Source organism: Ooceraea biroi, chromosome 7, assembly GCF_003672135.1.
Source record: "Ooceraea biroi isolate clonal line C1 chromosome 7, Obir_v5.4, whole genome shotgun sequence".
Lineage (NCBI taxonomy): Eukaryota > Metazoa > Arthropoda > Insecta > Hymenoptera > Formicidae > Ooceraea > Ooceraea biroi.
Genome location: NC_039512.1, coordinates 5,176,688 through 5,196,208, shown reverse-complemented (window position 1 = coordinate 5,196,208; position 19,521 = coordinate 5,176,688). Strand labels below are relative to the sequence as shown.

General features: G+C 38.8%; 2 protein-coding genes and 1 non-coding gene across 4 annotated transcripts; 1 reads left to right on the top strand and 2 right to left on the bottom strand.

The window, feature by feature from the left end:
- Positions 1-122: 122 nt before the first annotated feature.
- LOC105281994 lies at positions 123-19,435 on the top strand. Of its 2 annotated transcripts, XM_026970974.1 has the most exons (9): positions 124-1,279; positions 11,337-12,362; positions 14,881-15,124; positions 16,219-16,672; positions 16,812-16,939; positions 17,924-18,043; positions 18,552-18,569; positions 18,969-19,116; positions 19,301-19,435. In XM_026970974.1, exons 2-9 carry the CDS (start codon positions 11,343-11,345, stop codon positions 19,395-19,397), a joined length of 2,229 nt encoding a protein of 742 aa, XP_026826775.1. In that variant the 5' UTR covers positions 124-1,279; positions 11,337-11,342; the 3' UTR covers positions 19,398-19,435. The 2 variants fall into 2 exon arrangements, with proteins under 2 accessions (XP_026826776.1, XP_026826775.1); XM_026970975.1 differs by lacking the exon at positions 18,552-18,569 and having other exon boundaries at positions 123-1,279.
- LOC105281993 lies at positions 4,747-14,184 on the bottom strand. The gene is made up of 3 exons (XM_011343611.2): positions 14,051-14,184; positions 7,104-7,212; positions 4,747-5,993 (listed from the first exon to the last, which is right to left on the bottom strand). The coding sequence occupies exons 1-3, from the start codon at positions 14,129-14,131 to the stop codon at positions 5,866-5,868; spliced, it is 318 nt and encodes a 105-aa protein (XP_011341913.1). The 5' UTR covers positions 14,132-14,184; the 3' UTR covers positions 4,747-5,865.
- Positions 6,287-6,358, bottom strand: Trnaa-ugc. Its single transcript has one exon. It is a non-coding gene; the product is annotated as a tRNA-Ala (tRNA).
- Positions 19,436-19,521: the final 86 nt, after the last annotated feature.

Below are 19,521 nucleotides of genomic sequence, written 5' to 3'. Positions count from 1 at the left end.
TATATGCGTAGTATTAATATAAATAAAATCTAAAAAATGATATACGACACAATAAGATCTTTATTAAATCTTTTCAAGCATCTTTTCTTTTTTATTGACGTATATACACGTACTATTCGTGGTACGTGCTGTAGTGCCATCAATGTTACGTTATGTATGTGGTTCAAACTGTGCAGTATCATATTAATTTCTAATGCGTCTTACATGTCACCAAGCGATGAGTTTTCATGAAAATAATTTATGGCGAGAATGTTTCTTCAGTAACTCGAAGAAACCGCCATTAAAGTAAAAACTAGCTCATCATACTGAATTGTTTAGACTACATTCGAAACAAAATGAATATTACAGCACATACAGACACATATGGAAATGGAATAGAAAAGAAAAGAAAGCAAAATAAATTAGAAGAGTAGAACATAAGTATTAGGAAGTAGTTAAAAATAAAATATCCAATGTTTATACTAGAGTTATTCGATTATGTTTAACATCTTGCTGATAAATAGATAACAATTTCGAAAAATATGGAAATAATGGTGACATAAAATACGTAATTTTTCAGTTATTCAATGACGAAAGTAACAATGGTTATAGAGTTGTACAGTTTGCCTTTATAGCAGCGACATTTCAGTATCATTCGGAAAATGTTTCCAAAACTTCAAAACGCTTTTAAAGTATCTGTTAGGACATTCGGCGACATTGCGGAGATCATGCAAACGTAAAATATACGAATTACAAGTACGTAACCCGTACAATTGCAGGATTTACACGCGCACTATCGAATACATCGATTCCTTTGATACAATATGACGGATCTTCGTTTACGCGCCGTTGCCTGGTGAATTGGTGACGGTGAGCGCTCGATTGGTCGATCGACGCAGCAGCCGACGCACTGGATTGGTCGTCGCGGTTCGTACAAGCGCGACGACCAATGGCTGCACAGACGAGATGCGAGGTGCCGTGCCTGGCCGCGTCACGATGTGCTAAACCGACTCGGACCGCGCGACCATTCGTACGCGACGCGCGACGTCGGTTGCGCGCTTGAGAGGACGCGCGCGTCGGGATTTCCGCACGATTTCGAACATTCGCCAATTGTATAAACCGTCGTTTCACGAATTCATCTGCGCGCTTTATCAAAATGTGATTCGGGTGATTTCTTTCGGCGATCTCTTTCGCTTCCTTCGAGACGTTTCGTCGAAAAGTGTGCATCAGCGAGTTCTCGATCAACCTCACGTCGGATTCGCGCGCCGAACATGATACTTCCGGAGCTGAAAAGTTGAAGGTAATTCTTGATTGTTGTATTTCAAAAACAGCTCTAAAAGACTTGCGAATTCCTGATCTTCGAGAGAAATCGAGAATCGATATTAATCATGGAAATTATTTTTACTCTGATCTATTCATTGCTGATTTTCATCATCAATCATTGACAACTTCAAGCTATTTAATTCTTCTTTGTTCTGTGATTACTGTAATAACACTAGAGTATGGTGATATTTTGTGAACAGAAAGAGCAAAATCCTGAATTATTTCAATGCACTTTCGATCTTATAATAAATATTGTAATTTGAGTTTGCCAGTTATAAGAGGTACACCTCTCAATTGATCGGAAAGATGTCGGTTATTAAACGATACTTTACACTAGCAAACATGGAAATGAAGCTAAAAAAATGCCAATAGAGCGCAAATTAAAATAAAAAGATTCTCTGCAAGAGCGATGCTCTCGCAAGCGCGATGATTTAAATCGCCGCGCGCGACGGAACGCGCGAACTGAATCCGTATTTAACGCAGTTAATCTGTGCATGCACGTGACATGTACTTTATATGTTATTATGTTTATACATTATATATTAACACAAGGTTATCACTTTCTGTTGCGAGAATTACGATTGCAAATTTAATTCTTTTTACTTGTTGCGAGCGATCTCTTTTTTTATCCAATAAAAGAGGGAAGACGGCAAAACAATTTTGCAACTTTGTGACGCAAAAGGCATTAAATTGCATATCCGGGCGAAGAAAGCTTTTTTATCGGTGCCAGTTGCTCTCGGAAAATACTAAAAGCTACGGTCTCCACGGCTCATTGCGTTGTCGCAATTCACCGAGAAGGAGCCTGTTTTTCTCTTCGTAACATTAATCTCTCTCGTACTTCCGGGAGATGCCCTGGAATCGCGACCGCGTTCCACTACGTGTTGCTATCTTACTTTGAGTATCTTATGCATAAGATTGTTGTTCAATAGAATCGTTTTGATATTGAGTATTCACTCCTTGAAAAATATGAATTTCTTTTGTATTCATTCTCAAGAATATAATTACTCAAATATGTACATTGTTAAAGTGCAGAAAAACTTGTATCTTTTTTTACTTTAATAATATAACCGATCAAGTGCTCGCGATACGCAAAACTGAAGTGTGACCCTATAGTACGAAACCTACTTTATGTAGCGCATACGTGGTACACGCGTTTATCCAATGAACTACTTTTTTTTAAAGAGTATATGCTGATGCTAAAAATTTGCGTGCGGACGTCGCGTTCTAAAAAGATATCGCATTGTACACTAGAAATAAAAAAACATCTCGATCGATTAAAGAACTTTCAAAGGGAAAGATATCAAAATTTCAGAAAATTGAAATAAACTTGTAAATATTATTTTTGAATTAGCATTATTGTTACATTTCAAACTTTCATAATAATAATTTTGATTAAAAAATTTTTTAAGATTAACAGAAAAAGAAAAAATATTTAATAACTCTTTTCGCAAAGTTGTGTCTAATTGTCTCTAATTTCTTCTAGAAAGAGAATGTTTTAGTAGTTAATACATCATGGCCACTTATCTTACGATATAACTGTGGTCTTCAGATGTAACGTAATTCAAAGTTTCAGCGGTAAGGCTGCGCACTTAAAACGTAATCGATATTATGGCTGAAGTGCATTATTTTCTCTATGTTATGTCCACTCTGCTCACTAGGAAACTTCTCTTTACGGCATAGAGTATGAAAATGTACGTTCTACTTTATCAGATCATTTGCGATGTAAATTATGAGCATTTACAATCTTATGCTACAATACAATGTTTCGTGTAATTGTAATACATAGACGTATGTTATATTAACTGCAAAAGACAGAAATTTATAAATTGTAATATACACGGACAGTATAACAATGTCCTCGCTCTAGTAAAAATGATTATGAGAGCATTAGTCACTTCCGGTATAAAATTCGGTTAATTAATTTAGAAAACTATAAATCTTGCTCATCGTGATTATTATTATCGTAAAATAAAATGTTCATTGATCAGCAGAAATTCTCATATTCATGGCGGTATTCCATGGGGGTTGAACAAAATAACAGACGGCTGATTCTGCTTCCGCGCTGTTTCGACCACGGCGAACTTTTCGTAGATTCGGCCGAGCGGCGCCTATTTATATCGCGCCCATTAATTTGCCTGCAGTAATACCCACAGTAACGTCGAGGCTATACAGACTCTTCGGCTCGGTCGAATCATCGAATTAAAAGGGCATATCCTTGGTGGCTGCGGCCGAATCGATCTCGCCTCGCCAGCCTCGGCTCGTTGGATTCGCGTTTACGAAACTCGCTAATTGCTGGAACCACCGAATTCGCGTTTAATGCGTACGATCGCATAGCGATGCAATTCGCGTAGATCAATATGGGATTATCGTTCATCATGAACAGATAAATCCGTTCATCGTGTATAACGTAATTACTGCAATTACCGTTAATTTAACAAAGAGAGGAAATGTTCAAGATTAACTACTCGTAATGATGATACCTGCATTTAAATGAGCTAAACTATAGATGCTGGTCACCACACAAGAAATTGCAAGATGAGCGAAAGGATTATATATAATAATTACTGTACTTGCATATGTTTAATCGATCTGACAATTATGATTGAAAATAAACAAAATCACGATTAATCATCTCAAAGAGTACTTACTTTATGAATTACTTACTCTTGACTATATCTAGATTAGCGCATTCGGAAATTCATGAACAGAATGTCCCACATGGGATATCCCCATAGTCTCGCGATCGTATCTTGTGGGATCGGAAGCGACGTGCGGGTTCGAAAAATTCAGGTGCCCCCTGGTCAGGAACACGTCTTGCCAGGAACACGCGTGGGCGCCGATCGGTGGTAAAGTGCACGCCAGGTGTAAATAAAACCGGGTGCGTAACATCGTACGGTCATGCCGCGCCATAAGCGCGCCCGACCGTAACGGCTGCTCGGGTCTTTTCTCTCTTTCTTGTGGCATTGTCAGCTGGCCGGCACGTTTGTTGGAACCCTTTGTGCGTCACTGCGGCCACGCGGTTACCTTCCCGAACGCGATGTCCTCCTATTTGCATAAGAATTCCGCGTGTCATCAGCGACGTGAACGCGGCCCAATAATGAGAAGCGCTCGACTGAAGAGTCGAGAGGATCCCTGCCCTCTTAAGCACTTTGGCTTAATCAAACGCCAGAATAAAAATTCAATAAGATCGGAGCACGTAACGTTCCTTGGTGCTTACGACGATGGTAATGGTCGTGACCGTAAAGAATATGAAAATTGAAAGTAAAACGTTAACTTTATTTCTGGATTGCTTCTGGAGTACGAGAAGAGAGAGAGAGATTAAGGGAAATGAATAGGGGAATGGATGTAAATACCGGGAACAATCTTATTTAACGGAGCACGTTACACTTTTCGATGATAAAGCTCGATGTTTATGAGCGATCGATAGATGTAAAAACGACAAAAAAAGCTTTAGAAGAAGAATTTTATTTTCTTTCTTAAATGTGTAATTGAAAAATATGTTAAAGAAGGAAATAATTAGCGCTTAGCCGTGCCGTAAACATAAAGGATTGAAACACGAAGAATATTTATTACAGAAAGTCAACTGATATGTATATGTTTTACATAATGAACGTTTGTTTCTAATCTTTTTTTAAGAACGTACTTCACGTGCAGCACGTTGCATGAGTTAAACGTTAAAATTAGTATCGCTCCATGTACCAAGGCACTTTCCGCAACGTGCAACCGATAGGAAGCGATATCAAGTACCGGATACACTTAAAATACACAGGCGACCCGCGAGCATCTGTTACCGTTTAAAGTCCCCGTTTAATCCTTTAGTAATCGTTGCGAGCCTGTTTACATTAATCAGCGGGCTGTTAGTCTTGTTTTAGCACATGTGCTCGTGCGCATACTACAATACAATCTCTTATGCGATTTAATTTTGATCTTAGACTGTAATTTGTTATAGGACATAAAATACAATGGCTTGTTGTTGGAATGTTTTGAATTTGGGATTTAACTCATTTATGACATCTTATTTATGAGTTTTCCAAAACTGCAGGTGAAAGATTTCAAGCTCCTGGTCCTGCGAGAGGTTTTGCCTTGCCAATTTTGTGTTTTCATTGGAACGAGACCTGAGCAAATATTCATTCAGCCATCGCACGGTTCAGAAATAAGAAGAGATCAAATCAGTGTCAAGAGACTCGCGCTTTCCGCTCGTTCTCGTGCAGAACCTTTTGCGAGAAGCACGTATCGTCTAGCCGTCCGGTTCGGCGACGCGATTCTTTTTTTCGGAGACGCGCGCGGGCACGTAGTTATAAATTTTGTGATTTATTTGTCTTGCTCGTGGCGAGAGGAGGATGACCAGAAATATATACGTAGACGACGGGCAGCACGACCGACCGGCCATTATAGCCAACCGTATGAATTACGGCTGTGTGCATGCCAGTGACGTGCAGTCATCGGCCCAATGGCTGATGCCGATAGCCCTTTGGCTTGGACCCTATACTTAGCGGATAATCGACGCGATATACTGCGCTTATTAGCGGATATAATAAGCCACATGCCGAACCCAGAGGGCCTTCAGGATTCATTCCAGCGACCGTTAAGTAGCCTATACCTTTCTTCCTGTCCTTCCTCTCTCTCTTTCTCTCTCATATCATTCCTATCTGTCTCCTTCTTCGAGAGACGATGGAAGTTCGAAGGAAGTACTGAAAAACAGCAATGACAGTGATTATTTAATGATTAATGTTAACGAGATGTATAAAGTTGGGTATTACAAGTGATAGCAGAAAATAACAGTCGTCAAAAATAAATTGAATTTTGAACGAAACGGAGATCTTGAGAATAGAATCAGCTGTGAGTTGAACTGCAAGATCGTCGAGAAAGGTAAATACAATGTATAAAGAATTTATGTCGGCGTAATTTATATAGCAATCATGCCGTTCGCAGGTGCATTGTACCTCTTTTTCGTTTTGATGAGTAATGAGATGAAAAAAAAAATTGGAGATGCCGGGGATCGAACCCGGGACCTTTCACATGCAAAGCGAACGCTCTACCACTGAGCTACATCCCCGTCTGATAGTGTGTCTCAAGAAACGTAATTACTCTGATTCTCTTTGTTGAAGGAAATTTTCACGCAAATAAAGTTGTTTATTTACATGAATTTGTTTGTGCAAATTGGACAAATGATATCTTGCGATCATGACAATGAATATTTCGCACTTTTATAAAATTTATTGATGTTTTAATCAAGATATAATAATGGAATTAATAAATTGATAATAATATTATATCGAAAATCATTAATTTCACGACAAACGTTATTTCATATTGCAGATAATATACAATATACGTTGCTATACATCAATAGAATAACGATTATTTTCTAAAATAAAAGCTGCGGTTAACATTTCAAAATTTATAGAAAGAAAAACGAGAGAAAGTGTTTTGAAACACTTGGAGCATCATCTGGATAGCAGCCACAAAAGCAAGAAAACAAGATTGCGCAGGTGCATTAATTTTTCTGTAGAACAGTAAAAGCAATGTTTTGATAAACCATTCATCCATGACAACTTCAGATTTTTTAATCATTAGAACAAGTTCGATTATAGAGCGCACAAAGAGCCACAGAGAATTAAAAAGGCTCGCAGACAACTCATGGTTGTCCAGCGAGACGGAGTGCCGCGCGTATCGCACTTTCGCATAATGCGCTATTGTTGTTTTTTTTCGATCTGGCGTGCCGCACCATTATATCGTTTCCCAAGAATCTTGCAATAACGCACGTCGCACACATAATAATTCCGAAGGGTGTGACTCACTCTTTGCTTTTTCGTTCGCGGGGTGATCGAGCCAAGTTCCGGAATTGATGGTGCGAATGGATGCCGCTGTGCTTGCAAGACACGTTCGCCGTTTCCTTTCTTCTTCAAACTGTAAGAACATCGTAATCATAGTAGTGAGATCATAGCAGTCTTTATTGCTATTTCGGGAATAAAATGTATCAAGTAGAATCTTGATCCGTGCCGTGCACATTTATCCTGCTTTAATAGCAAATAACGTCGAACGATCGTGCACACGATCATTGGGGACCAGCTTTGTTTGCGTATCCAGTGCCGGCGAGTACGTTCATTAGAGGGATAACGTAATGTATTGTCGAGACGTCGCGTCCCAGTCTGTGTAAATGCCTTAGCCGAAAAGTGCTCACGATTAATTATCTCCTCGGTCTCCGCAACTTATAATGATGGTCGGTGCGTAACGCCGGTGTGTGACTATAGGGTGAGAACGTGTAGCAGCATATGGTGTGACACGTGCGACCAAACAACCAGACATGGGCGCCGATAGAATTTTCCACAAATATTAGGTACAGGGTGTAAAGGTTTTAGTCATTTTTTGCGCGCTTTTGTTTTAGATGCGTAATATATGCAATATAATTCAGCGGGAATTTATTTGAAGTCTAAATAATGATGTACCAGAGCGCTGAAAAAAAGACTAAACGTTTTGCATATACCTAATATCTGTGAGAAGACTGTTTCTTTTTTAGTTAATTTTGGAAAAAGGTCATTTGAGATGCTTATATTAGGCTATAAATGTATAAATAATGTATATGTCATAATGTATAAATAAACAGCTGTTTTTATAGAATTTTATTACAGAACTTTATTTATAATTTATTTAGAGCAAATTTATTTATTTATTTAGAGGAAAATTAATTTAGTTTCAATTTTAACGTTACGTTGAAATACTTTGTCATAAAAATTACTGAGAGAGTTTGCATACTCGACGCCCATGTTTTAAGATCATTTTCAGGATGTTCGACTCCAAATCCCATATTCACAAAATGACCCTCGATGCAGCCAAGTTTCTCTTACGTCGAAGCTCCCTAACACGCGAACGAGATGTGACACGTGTACCCGCTGCAATGAGTAGTTTCTAATTGATCGATGACCAATCCAATTACGCCGAACGTTGAACCGGAAACAATTTCGATCGTGAGGTTCGGAGAAAAAGATTGAGGGCTGAAGCAGAACCGGTTTAATGCGAAAATTTTTAGTCCAAGAGCAATATAGGAATCATCTCGGTAGCAGAAAGAGCCAGGAAGACCAATTTCTTCGAGGATGCCATAGCAAGAGTCAAAGCTTAAAAATGTGCAGTTTTCCAATTTAATTGCAATTTAATTGTCTGAAACTTCCTGAAGAATTCTAAATTCTTACCGCGGACGAAAGAATATATATTACATATCGATTTACAACGAGCAGAAATTGAAATTGACACCACGGCGATCGTTTGCCCGCGATCGCTGATCCGAGAAGCAAAAAAAGAGAAGAACGGGAGTCAACGGGAAAACGGGCTTCTCGTTGGGCGCGTTAGCGAGAGAACATTTCTTCGTCGGTCGTTTAACTCGTTCTGCGCTATAAATTGAACACCACTTGGCGTAAGAAGAGACGGCATCCTTATAAGCGTACACATATGAGGAGTAATTAACCATTAGCCGGGCTACGAGCGACCGATTGGCGCCTATGGCCTTCCACGATACTTCCCGCCCCCGTAGCCTTGATGCGCTCTGTGCTACCCGTTTATTGATAATATCGCTCATTACAGGCTGTAAATTATAATGTACGTCTCTCATGATCTCGATGGGCTTTCATAAAGACGGTCAATTCGCTTGAATCCGACCTTACGCAACGCTTTTTCTGACGTTTATTATTGACACATACATACTCTGACTGCTAAGGGGTTGATTATATCGGACGGTTCGTTATCTTGGAAAAATATTATATTGTTAATATTGCTTGATTTTGAACTTCTGAGGGAGAACTTGATACACGTGGAAAAAGTACAAAATAAAAGGATATCAGCAAAAGTATCTTCGTTCTTGAGGATGCACGATTGATTTAGTTTTTGTAAATAATTGTTCTTTTGTGAATGATGTTTTATCGCCCAGCCTTCGAGGTTGTTAAATAGCCCTTGAAGAGGAATCTGTATAATTTTCCTCTCAATTTGTAAGAAGAAGTACTTCAGAGAGTAATTAGCCGACTGGTGTATCCCAATGATTGGTACTTGCAGCAACGTGTTTTTTGCGGCATAAGCTAGCACTCGGTGGCTTCCGGTCGCGATCGAACAAAGCGCGTGAAGAGTAACTCTGCTTCCGGTTTGTCCTTCGCGTGCGTCACGAATAATAACGGAACGCGGTGAACATCATGAACATCGTTCATTCGAATCTCTCGCGAGCGAGGCTGCCCTTACGACGATTATCCTTAATATTCCGTAATTACTCGCTGGTGCACAATGTAATACAAAATATCATCATGTCACAAGTATACACAACGTATTGCATCGCAGTGAAAGTGACACACATTCCGTGGAATGCTCCGGAGCTGTCTCTCACTGTCGTATTTTACGGCTCACGATCTTGACGTTTCTGCGGAATTAAATTTAAGAAGTTCCTTGATTCTGCAGAATTTTGCAGAACGTGGCAGAATTAAGAATAACCTTTGCATATTGCGTCGGCACACTGAGAAACGCGATGGTGCTTTGATGTGACTGTTCGAAATATGCGATATGTAACCGAGCACACGCACGCACACGCGGACTTTAAAATTAGTCCACGTGCTTTGCTACGTGATACCTACGTCTGTGTACTACGTCTGTGTACTATTCGTACATTTATCTCACGTTGCCGGTAGGCTATGTGGACCGTGTAGAAAACGAATAAATCGGCTCTTTGATCAAATAAATATATTACCTTCAGTATCTTTGAATAGAAGCTTTCTAGACGCAAGAAGAAAAAGAAGAAAACCTTATAGTCATTCTCAATCCTAGTTTTCATCATATAAAAAAATTATAGTTATGATAAATATCTATAACAGTTTGATCATGTGTTCACAAATAGACGCATAACTCTGCAGAATTAATTTCAGTATGTAGATTATTTAAGAAGAGAAAATCGCGATGTCACGAGGTCGCGTTATTGCTCAGGAATGTTCCGTCGGTTGTCTCAATGAAATCGAGAAATGTTTTCTCATGAAACCGCGTGCAGCCCGCGGTCATCAGCGCAGCTGTCGTATGCTCGATTGGCGAACGCAATTATCGTGAATAATGTATACGTCGTCGGCCGTCGCCTTTTAAAATTTTCATCGCGTCACTGAACGGTGACGTCTCTTGCGAAAATTGCGCACATAGATAAAAATGCGATCCCGCAACATCTGGGTGCGTCATCGCGAACGTAAAAATCCGCTAACGTGGACGCGCCGCTGAATCAGCGCGGAATTAATTAATCGAACCGCTGATTGGCGATTGATTTCTAATGCGACAGCCATTCGTATTGATCTATGAAAGGAATATCGGGAATTGCGATGCGGTTGCTCTGGCGCAACTGTACAATCTCGATGCTGCACGAAGCGGCGCGCTGCTAATTGTATTTATTAGTGAATAGGCTCTTTGTGCCATATCGACCTCGCAATGCATCCTTCGCAGTCGGCTGCTCGCCATCACCAGCGAAACGTGCGTACTGAAACGTTCCACGGATGCATCAAGGCAGATTGAAAATGATAATTCAGCAATGTGCGACAAAAAATGCATAACGAAAATGTAAATGAAATAACGTCTGATACTACAACAAAATGGTCGGTGTTAGATTCTGATGAATCGAGTCGCGTATTGTCTGAAATTTTACGAAGATCATCTATACAGATTATACATGGAATCGTAGAAATTTGATTATAGAAAGCGTATCACTGTTACGCATCACGATTAAAAATAAACGGACGGTCCCACAGGGACCGTTCTCAATGACGTCATAGGCCCTCTGGTTGGGATGGGATCAATCGAAGAGTCAAGTCGCAATAATTGCGGCAATCGCAAAGATGCTTCCCAGCGAGACATGCTTGTCCGCTCTTTCCCTTCGCTACCGTCACGTCTGCTCCCCTTTTTTATCTTCGTTTTCTCGCTGTTTGTTTGCTTCTTTGAATATTGTATTGGGTTGAACATATATTTGTTCCGTTTATTCAGTAGTTTTTAATAACGGAATATATTTTACAACCCATTTCTCCCTTCAGTTTCAGATGGAGAACGAAGGTTACGAGGAGGATCAATCGCGCACAGAAGGAGAGCAGTCCACACTCGAGAATTCTAATCATCAGCTTCACGCGAGTACGATTGAAGCTGATGCTTCCATCGTGACCGTGACGCATTCCGACGGTCACGTCTACGAGGATATCTCCACCAATACGGAGAAAACCCTTGAGTTGTCTGAAACACCCTTTTCTGACAAGTCTCAAAGCATTCATGAGACTAAAGATCTCCGATTGCCCGATGCAACGAAACGAGCTTGGATCAGTAGACCATCATCGATCGCGTCTCCTACGATCGATAGATACTTCCGAAACGACTCGACGTTGCCCTCCTCGGCTGGAATTAGTGCGAATCGTGAAAGCCCTGTTTCTTCTTCACTAACGGCAAGCAAAGATGACCCCGCGAGACTCTCGAAGAATTCTTGTGACTTTCGACGAGACGTTCTGGAAAACGTATCCTTGGAATCGTCTCGGGAGGATTCGACGCGGGATGCGTCGGTGCAGTCTGATCGCAGGCCGAATCGTCGACGACGAAAGAAGGATTGCAAGCACTGTAGGAGTAAACTGAGCAGCGCGAGTTCTTGCGAAAAGCTGAACGAGCTGGCTGATGGCAGGGACGCGATCCTTAGGGAAAACGCGAGTAAGCATCCAGACAAGGAGTTCGACGTGACCAATCTGTTGTTTCGAGAACCGTTCTTGCACTCGCAGAACTTGAAGATCTATCCAATCGTGAACAGGGCAAGTCTTCGGGATATTGGTGCTAAGAAAGGCTTTCCCGCGTTCTCTGAGAACAGACTGGGGAATGCGGCCGGCACTTCGCCGAACGCCATAGACGATGGAATATTGGGTCAAGTAGCGGAAAGTAATCAGACCAAGATGTATCAAGAGAGCAATGGAGTGTTGATAAACGGGATCGACATGAGGGTTAATTCAATCTACTCGCAAGATCGCTGGTACGGCAAGGAGTTGCCGGTATTTTACACTGGCGTCAAGGATCAGAATAATTTTCAGGTGAGTCACATTGTACAAAAGCAGCTTTTCTATCTTTGTTTATTTTCAGAGTTTTTCATAGTGGAACGCCATTTCTTACGAATTTTTAAAGACTTTTTTAAGATTTTATGGATGAGATTACATGGAAATAAAAATAAAAGAATACGCATGAAAGAATCAAGATACGATACAGAAGAAAATGAATTCTTATTAATATAAAAACTATAATAACTAACTATTATTTAATAAATATCTAAATGGAGAATTATTCTAAAGTTATTCATAATTTTATTCAGAAAGTTCTGAAAGTTTTAAGAAATACTAAACCATTGAAGAGCATTTAAGTATTATATTTTTAGAACTTTGTCATTGTTTCGAGCCTTATCTGTTCACACTGTGCGGTAACGAATTAGTGTTCAGAGACATATGTACGAAGACGAAGCACGGTAAACGACTAGTGTTACATCATCACTCGACACGTGCAGCTCGCGCGTGCCGAATGTACGCATGGGCGGCGAGGGAGAGAGGAAAGTAAAGCTCGTCTTTTAGAGCTTCGTGATAGGAGCCAGTCGATTAGCACTTTGACATTCCGTAGAACGCATCGAGCTATCGTGACTTATTTCTTCCTTTTACATCTTCCCCATGTATCATTAATGTGACGCGTTTTGATTAGTGTGGCGATCGAGATTCGAGCACTTCTAAATGAAGGTGAAGTTTTATCAATAAATTTGATAATAATTCTTTTAGCACTTGATCGATTGGATAAGTTTTTTTACCTTTTTTTATGTAAGCGTAATCATGATTTTGAAAACGTTTGTTAAACGAAAAAGTTATCATAATTATTAGATATTAGTAGCTATTTGCAATGAAAGCTCTTTCACGTAAATGTATGATCCTATTTATTATTTATTTATAGCTATAACAGTGAGAAATATGGAGTTTGATATTTATTTTAGCAAATATCTCTCAGAACTTTCAGCGTATTGCATTTGAAAAAGATCAAGGCATGTCTTTCCTTTCATCTGAAAAATAAATATGATACCAGAGCTTACTCAAAGACTGCTAAGTATAGACTCGCAGGTGTGACTTTATTTTAAGCATCTTTTAGAGTTTATGTTATGCCTTCTCGATAGCTCTGGACTACCATCTAAACATATCTTTAACGATCGTAGTCCAGGAGCAACCTATAATTCAAGATATCATCCTTATCATAAATTAAAGAGTAAGGTAGAATCGCTCCGATATATAAAATCTCGACAAATTTATTAAAGTACTCTATAATATACTTAATATATCTTATATGTTATTTACTTATTTATGCTTGAGCATTCTTTGTTTTAAATATTTTCTTTATTATTGAGAATAAAATGATCATTTTCTTTATATAATTTATATATAATAATTGCTTTAGTGTGAACATACATATTAAACACACATATATAATAAAATATCTTTTTTTAATAATACTTTTTTTAAGAATAAAAATAGTTATCATAATTAAAAATTAGTGCTTATTGTTTAGTGATATATTTAAGCTAATAGATATACAGCAATATTATTTGAAAATATCCGCAACATGTGACTAAATTGTATCGCGAATTCTGGTCAACGTTGGGACTAAATTTATAGGGCGTGAGTGAATGACTACGATGAATAAAGCACCAAAATGCACAAGCGAGATTACGCTGGGTGTACTTGAGTTTCGGTACCACAAGTTTGTACGTCGGCGCCGTCGTCGACGATCCGCTATGGCGGCTTGTTGCAGGTCGGCCGCGACTTTCCAAGCTCATCAGAGCTGACAGCCTCAAGGGAAGAAGAAGAAGAAGAAGAAGAAACAGCCGCTGTCTGGCGCTGCACCGACGTAAAGAAACAAAACGGAACGGAAGTGGAAAATGTCTATCTATAGCCCGGCGTAAACGTGGTGCCGACGACGACGTACGCCGTCGTCGAGGCGGCGCGGGCGCGTCGGGAGGAGCGGTTAACAAAAATTACGAAAGCACGTTATAACAGACACCCGGCAGTTCCTCAAAATTGTAATAGCAGGCAGTTTCAGCCACTGATCTCATTTTAGCCGTTTTTGTACGTACGTGGAAAACGTACAAAAGCTAAAAGAGCGAACAGAATGATAGGATAATCTATTTGATACAATTGCGAGTTGCAAGCAGTATCAAATCAACTAAAATTCAGAGTGTATAAGCAGAAATTTGACAATCTATTTTTGTATAACCGGATTAATTAAGTAATTAATTTCGCTTTATTTAAAACAAGAAAATAATAAAAAGATTTTAAAGAAAACTAAAAAGCTGTTACGAAAAAATGATTCGAATTTTCGTTTAAAAATCAAAGAAACTTAATTGCCAATTTTACTCTTCTTTTCTTGCTCGTTTGTACTCCAAATCAATTTTTTCTTTTTCAAGAAATAATTTTTTTCAGTTTTATTAGTTTATCTTTTTTTAATGAAATTATTCTTCGAATTAAGTATATTTGATCCATAAATTGACAGTTTAGTTTAACATCGGATTTATTCTCTTTTTTCCAGAGAGCCTACTCGCTCCCGGCATGGACGCACAGCCCAACCTCGCAAAATCGTGCTAATTTGCGCCGAAGCGTCAGAAACGATCCAGCACCACATCCGGCGCGTTTGGATAAGCATCGCCGCGGTTGGACGCTACATCTGGTCCGTCCCTTGAAGGCATCCGGATGGTCCAAACCTCTTATACCCTTATTGATCATTGTACTGGCCCTGCTGGGAGTCGCGGGGGTCGCGTTGTACATTGTCTTTGGTGAGTAGAAATGCGTAGCATTTTATTTTTTCCTAAATGCTATAGAAAAACCCCTAATATCCTAATTCTAAAAAAACCGACGCTTGTTTCGAATTTTCTTACGCGAAGCTTTTGTTTAAAACAAAAATAGCTGTAAAATTTTAAAGAATTCTATACTTTCAGTAACTTAAGAATTTTTCGAATCGAGAGCTACCCCTAAGATTTAATCTAGCGGGGAAAGTTTTGTAAGGACTAAGCGTTAGGACACCCTGCTATTAGCCGGGATTGAGCGATTCATTCGCAACCGGCGCTATCGCTTCATTGTACGAGCAATTAGAAATATCTGCATCCAGCTCGAGCTGGTGACGGGGAAAAGCTGACGGCTGAGGTTGATTCGACGAAGCGTAGCAATTGCTCCAACGAGATGAATTTAACCGCGGGGTCAACAGAACGTTTCCTTCGTGTCTGCGCGCGTGGTCGATCGAGTTGAAGCGCGGTCACGTAGCATAAAGCGCGTCGCGATCCACGATGAAAAGTGGCAAGAGCCAATGACCGTGCGTTCCTCGAGCACGATGTTATGTCTGGTATTCTCAAGTCCGGGAGGAGATCCTCGAGCAGTTCCTTCAACCCCTATTTAGACCACAGCGGGCTTGTAAAGGCGAAATTAACGTCCATCTTGCAAGATTCGCGGAAAAGTTAGAGAAGGAGTTTATCACGTGCGATTTATGATGAATCGTCATCACAATTCATTTTTCAGTCCACACATTAAATTAACATTTAGATTATTTTTTCATGAATTAAAGCAAGAATTAAAAAGGCAAGAAAAATAAAAGATCGATAAAATAGTAAAATTAAATTTGAAGAATAAAATTGATCCTGAAATAACTCCTCTGATGAGAAAATATGCTAATTTTGATAATTGAATGAGAATAATAAGCAAGATTAGCATAGACTCTAGCGCAGCGATATCGTTCACCGAATTTTGAAATATTGCTCTTTATTGAAAACTCATTGGGAATTATTTTCTCACGACAGATTAAATGTACTTCCGTCTAACGCGTACAACGAATTCTTTCATCCTTGATGACTGATTGCGTCATGTCTTTGCTTTGCAGAGCCGGAGAAAATCCAAATCATTCAGCAATACCTGAAGTCGTCGACGAGCAAGTTGACGGGGGAGAATTTTGTTGATGATACTTCTGCTGAGTCGATTACATCAGTGATCCCGAATGATGAACCGAGTCTGGCGAGCACCGAAGCAATATCGACGTCGACGATGGCAAGAATGAACGTCGATACGTTCACCGTAGGCGCCCTTTTAAACAGCGAGTCATCATTTCCGGAAAGCACTTCGCTGCCGACAGCCACGGAAGCGGAAACTGCGAGTCAGGACGCTAATGCGACGAGGTATTGCGATGATTGCTTCGAGGGTGAGGTGTGCGTCGCCCTCGTCAGCGAAAAGGTGCCGACCTGCAGGAACCCCCACGACCGCGAGGATCCCACCGGATGTGCCGGTTTCTGCGTTGTCAATAAGCAGAAGTGCCATCGGCTCGATGTGGACGCCTTCAGGTTCGTCAACAATGCTCATTCTCCATCAATAGATGATCTGGATTATCGATCATTGTCGATCGACCTCGCGCGATAGCAGTTGGTGTATCTTTTTCGAGGAGCACTTGTTCATCCGCTTTCAATGGCTTGTTTGTTAAAGATGCGTGGAGATCGAACATCATTGTCTGGACGACGAGTGGACTTGTTCCAACACTCTATGCATCCCTCTGGAGAAGCATTGCGATGGGCACATGAACTGTTACGATCACACGGACGAATACGATTGTGGTGGGTAAACAGAATTAAAAATTTCTGGGTCACATTTATCTTTGGAAGCACTGGACGCGGTTTGGTAGGAATTTATAGCTTTGCGCTATAAATAATAAGAAATTATTTTTATTTTAGTTTTTTTGACGAAGAGTAAAATTGTAAAAATAAATACAAGATTTTTAGAAAACTGAGATGACGGGTTTAGATGTAAAAACGTTCTCATATTGGAAAGTTTTCTGTTCGTTAGTTACATAGTAATTATAACAATCGCGACTATATAATTATTAACTATATAATTATTAATTAGTTGGAATCGACTTTAAAATATATTCCAAAGCCAGATGGGTGAGATGAGAACGTTGTTTGCACGTGGTTTAAAATACCACAGAGCGTCATAAGCCAGTTGCGTCCATTCGCGTGTGATTTGTCTCTCGTTTTAAAACATACCGCATTGCCCCAGTTCGGAGTGACCTATAACTTTCTGTTATCGGCTTTTCTACCTTGCCGTTATTTGCAAGGCTTCGGTTTACCAGTTTTTAATATTGCGTCAATCATACATTGTTTGTGAAAGCTAACGCATGATCGCGGATGAAATAATCCTTCGAAATTATCGTTTCTGGCAAAGTAATTTTATTGTGGCTTGATTTACAGAAAAATAAGTAAAAAGATGTTTGACGACATGTTTGGCGAAATATTTTTATTACATTATAATATTTTTTATACGAAGAAGAATCAGTTATTGATTTCCATACTGTTATTAATTCCTTACCATTGTTCTATTTCTCTATTGAAATAAATTACATACTTTTGTGATAATTTACATACATGTTTTTTTGTTATATATAAATGTAAATGTAAAGAGATATCTTTAATCAAACAATCCACGCTTTAATTGTTTGAGTGAATTATTCGTGTTATGTTATATGGCCGTTTCGGATATTAGAGTATGCGAAGTAAGCGAAACAAGGAAGAATGCGATGTTATCGTAACATTCTTTTCCAGTCTGCAATCTGGAGACGCATTTTCATTGCGGTAATAAGACATCCTGTCTTCCGTTGGAGAAGAGATGCGACGGGAAGATAGATTGCTGGGACGCAGCCGATGAAATTAATTGCACATTAAGTGAGCATTCCAGTATTTTTATGGTAGTAAAACGATTAGATGTGTTTGTCGTCGTAGAATACATGTATATATAATACACAAAGCAGTTATGTGATCAAAAACATAAAAAAAGAACTGCCAAAATTACATATCGTTCGATATCATCAATAGTACCCTATTATAGAAACCCCTACAGTTAGATTTATTTAAATTCTGTTGCAACAAGATAATGATAAATATCACAGATACACACACAATCTTTATGCAAATGAACATAGTAATGATAAAATTTCTTGTTACAGTTTTTTGATAATTTTTTAGATGGCTTCTGACCAAATATTTTACGTTGATAGCATTTAACATCTAGTTTTGTAAGAAAATGAAATACAATCACATAATAGAAAAAGATATTTATATGAGACGTTCTGCATAAAAGTACACATATAAGCAGAATTGAGAATTAGTCGTAGGTTTGCTTTTTTGGTCGGTTGGCGAAAGTTTCTTTCATATCTTTTCTTTCTCTTTGTAGGTCGTAATCTCGATTGGTGTGAGTACATATTTGTATTTGAGATGCATGAATATTCTACAATTTTGCATGTCTGTGCACTTTATTGCGCTACTGATAATGCACGAGTTCTATTGATACTCAAAAAAATATGATTTGCTAGTAATTTTTCATGTAACGTCACTATCAGAAATTTGATATACTTTGATCAACTTCATCAATTATCTCATTGATACAAACATACAATGTAATTGCCAGACAAACTTTTCCGGCATTTACTTGTCAAATATTCAACAAATGAAGATTTCTTTGCAAAGATGACTTAATTGTTGGAAGCAAGAATTACAATTAAAATTCCTGATTTGAACTATCAAACATTTGATAAGTGAAGGCAAAGATCGTCTACAATAAGTTTTAGTTTATCAATAATTTTTATTTTAGTTTGTCCTCTGGATAGCGAATTCACTTGCAGCAATGGAGAATGTATATTGAAAGCGCGTTTTTGCGACGGGCTATCAGATTGCAGCGACGGATCGGATGAGCCTCATGGCTGCAAAGGGAGATGCAACAAACATGAATTTACATGCCAGTAAGTCGTTACTCTTAAGGAATTATATATTACGTACGTATCTTTTTTTAATTCGCAATCTTCAACGATGGATCATCAAGATAATAATTTTTCTCACAAAAAAGAAATAGGAAAGTTTCTAAAATTTCAAATCGATTATATATATATATATTTTTTAAATTTTCTATGTAAATTTTTGTTACAGAAACGGTAGATGTATTATGAAAAATCTAAAATGTAACGGCATCGACGATTGTGGAGACGGCACTGATGAGGAACACTGTAAAAATCGGTTTACCTAGCGTTTGCACGTGAAGAAAACCATGGTCGATCAGAAAAATCAAATGCAGTATTTTTTACAGATAAATTTATGTAATATATATATATATATATATATATATATATATCATGTTTATATAGATAAAA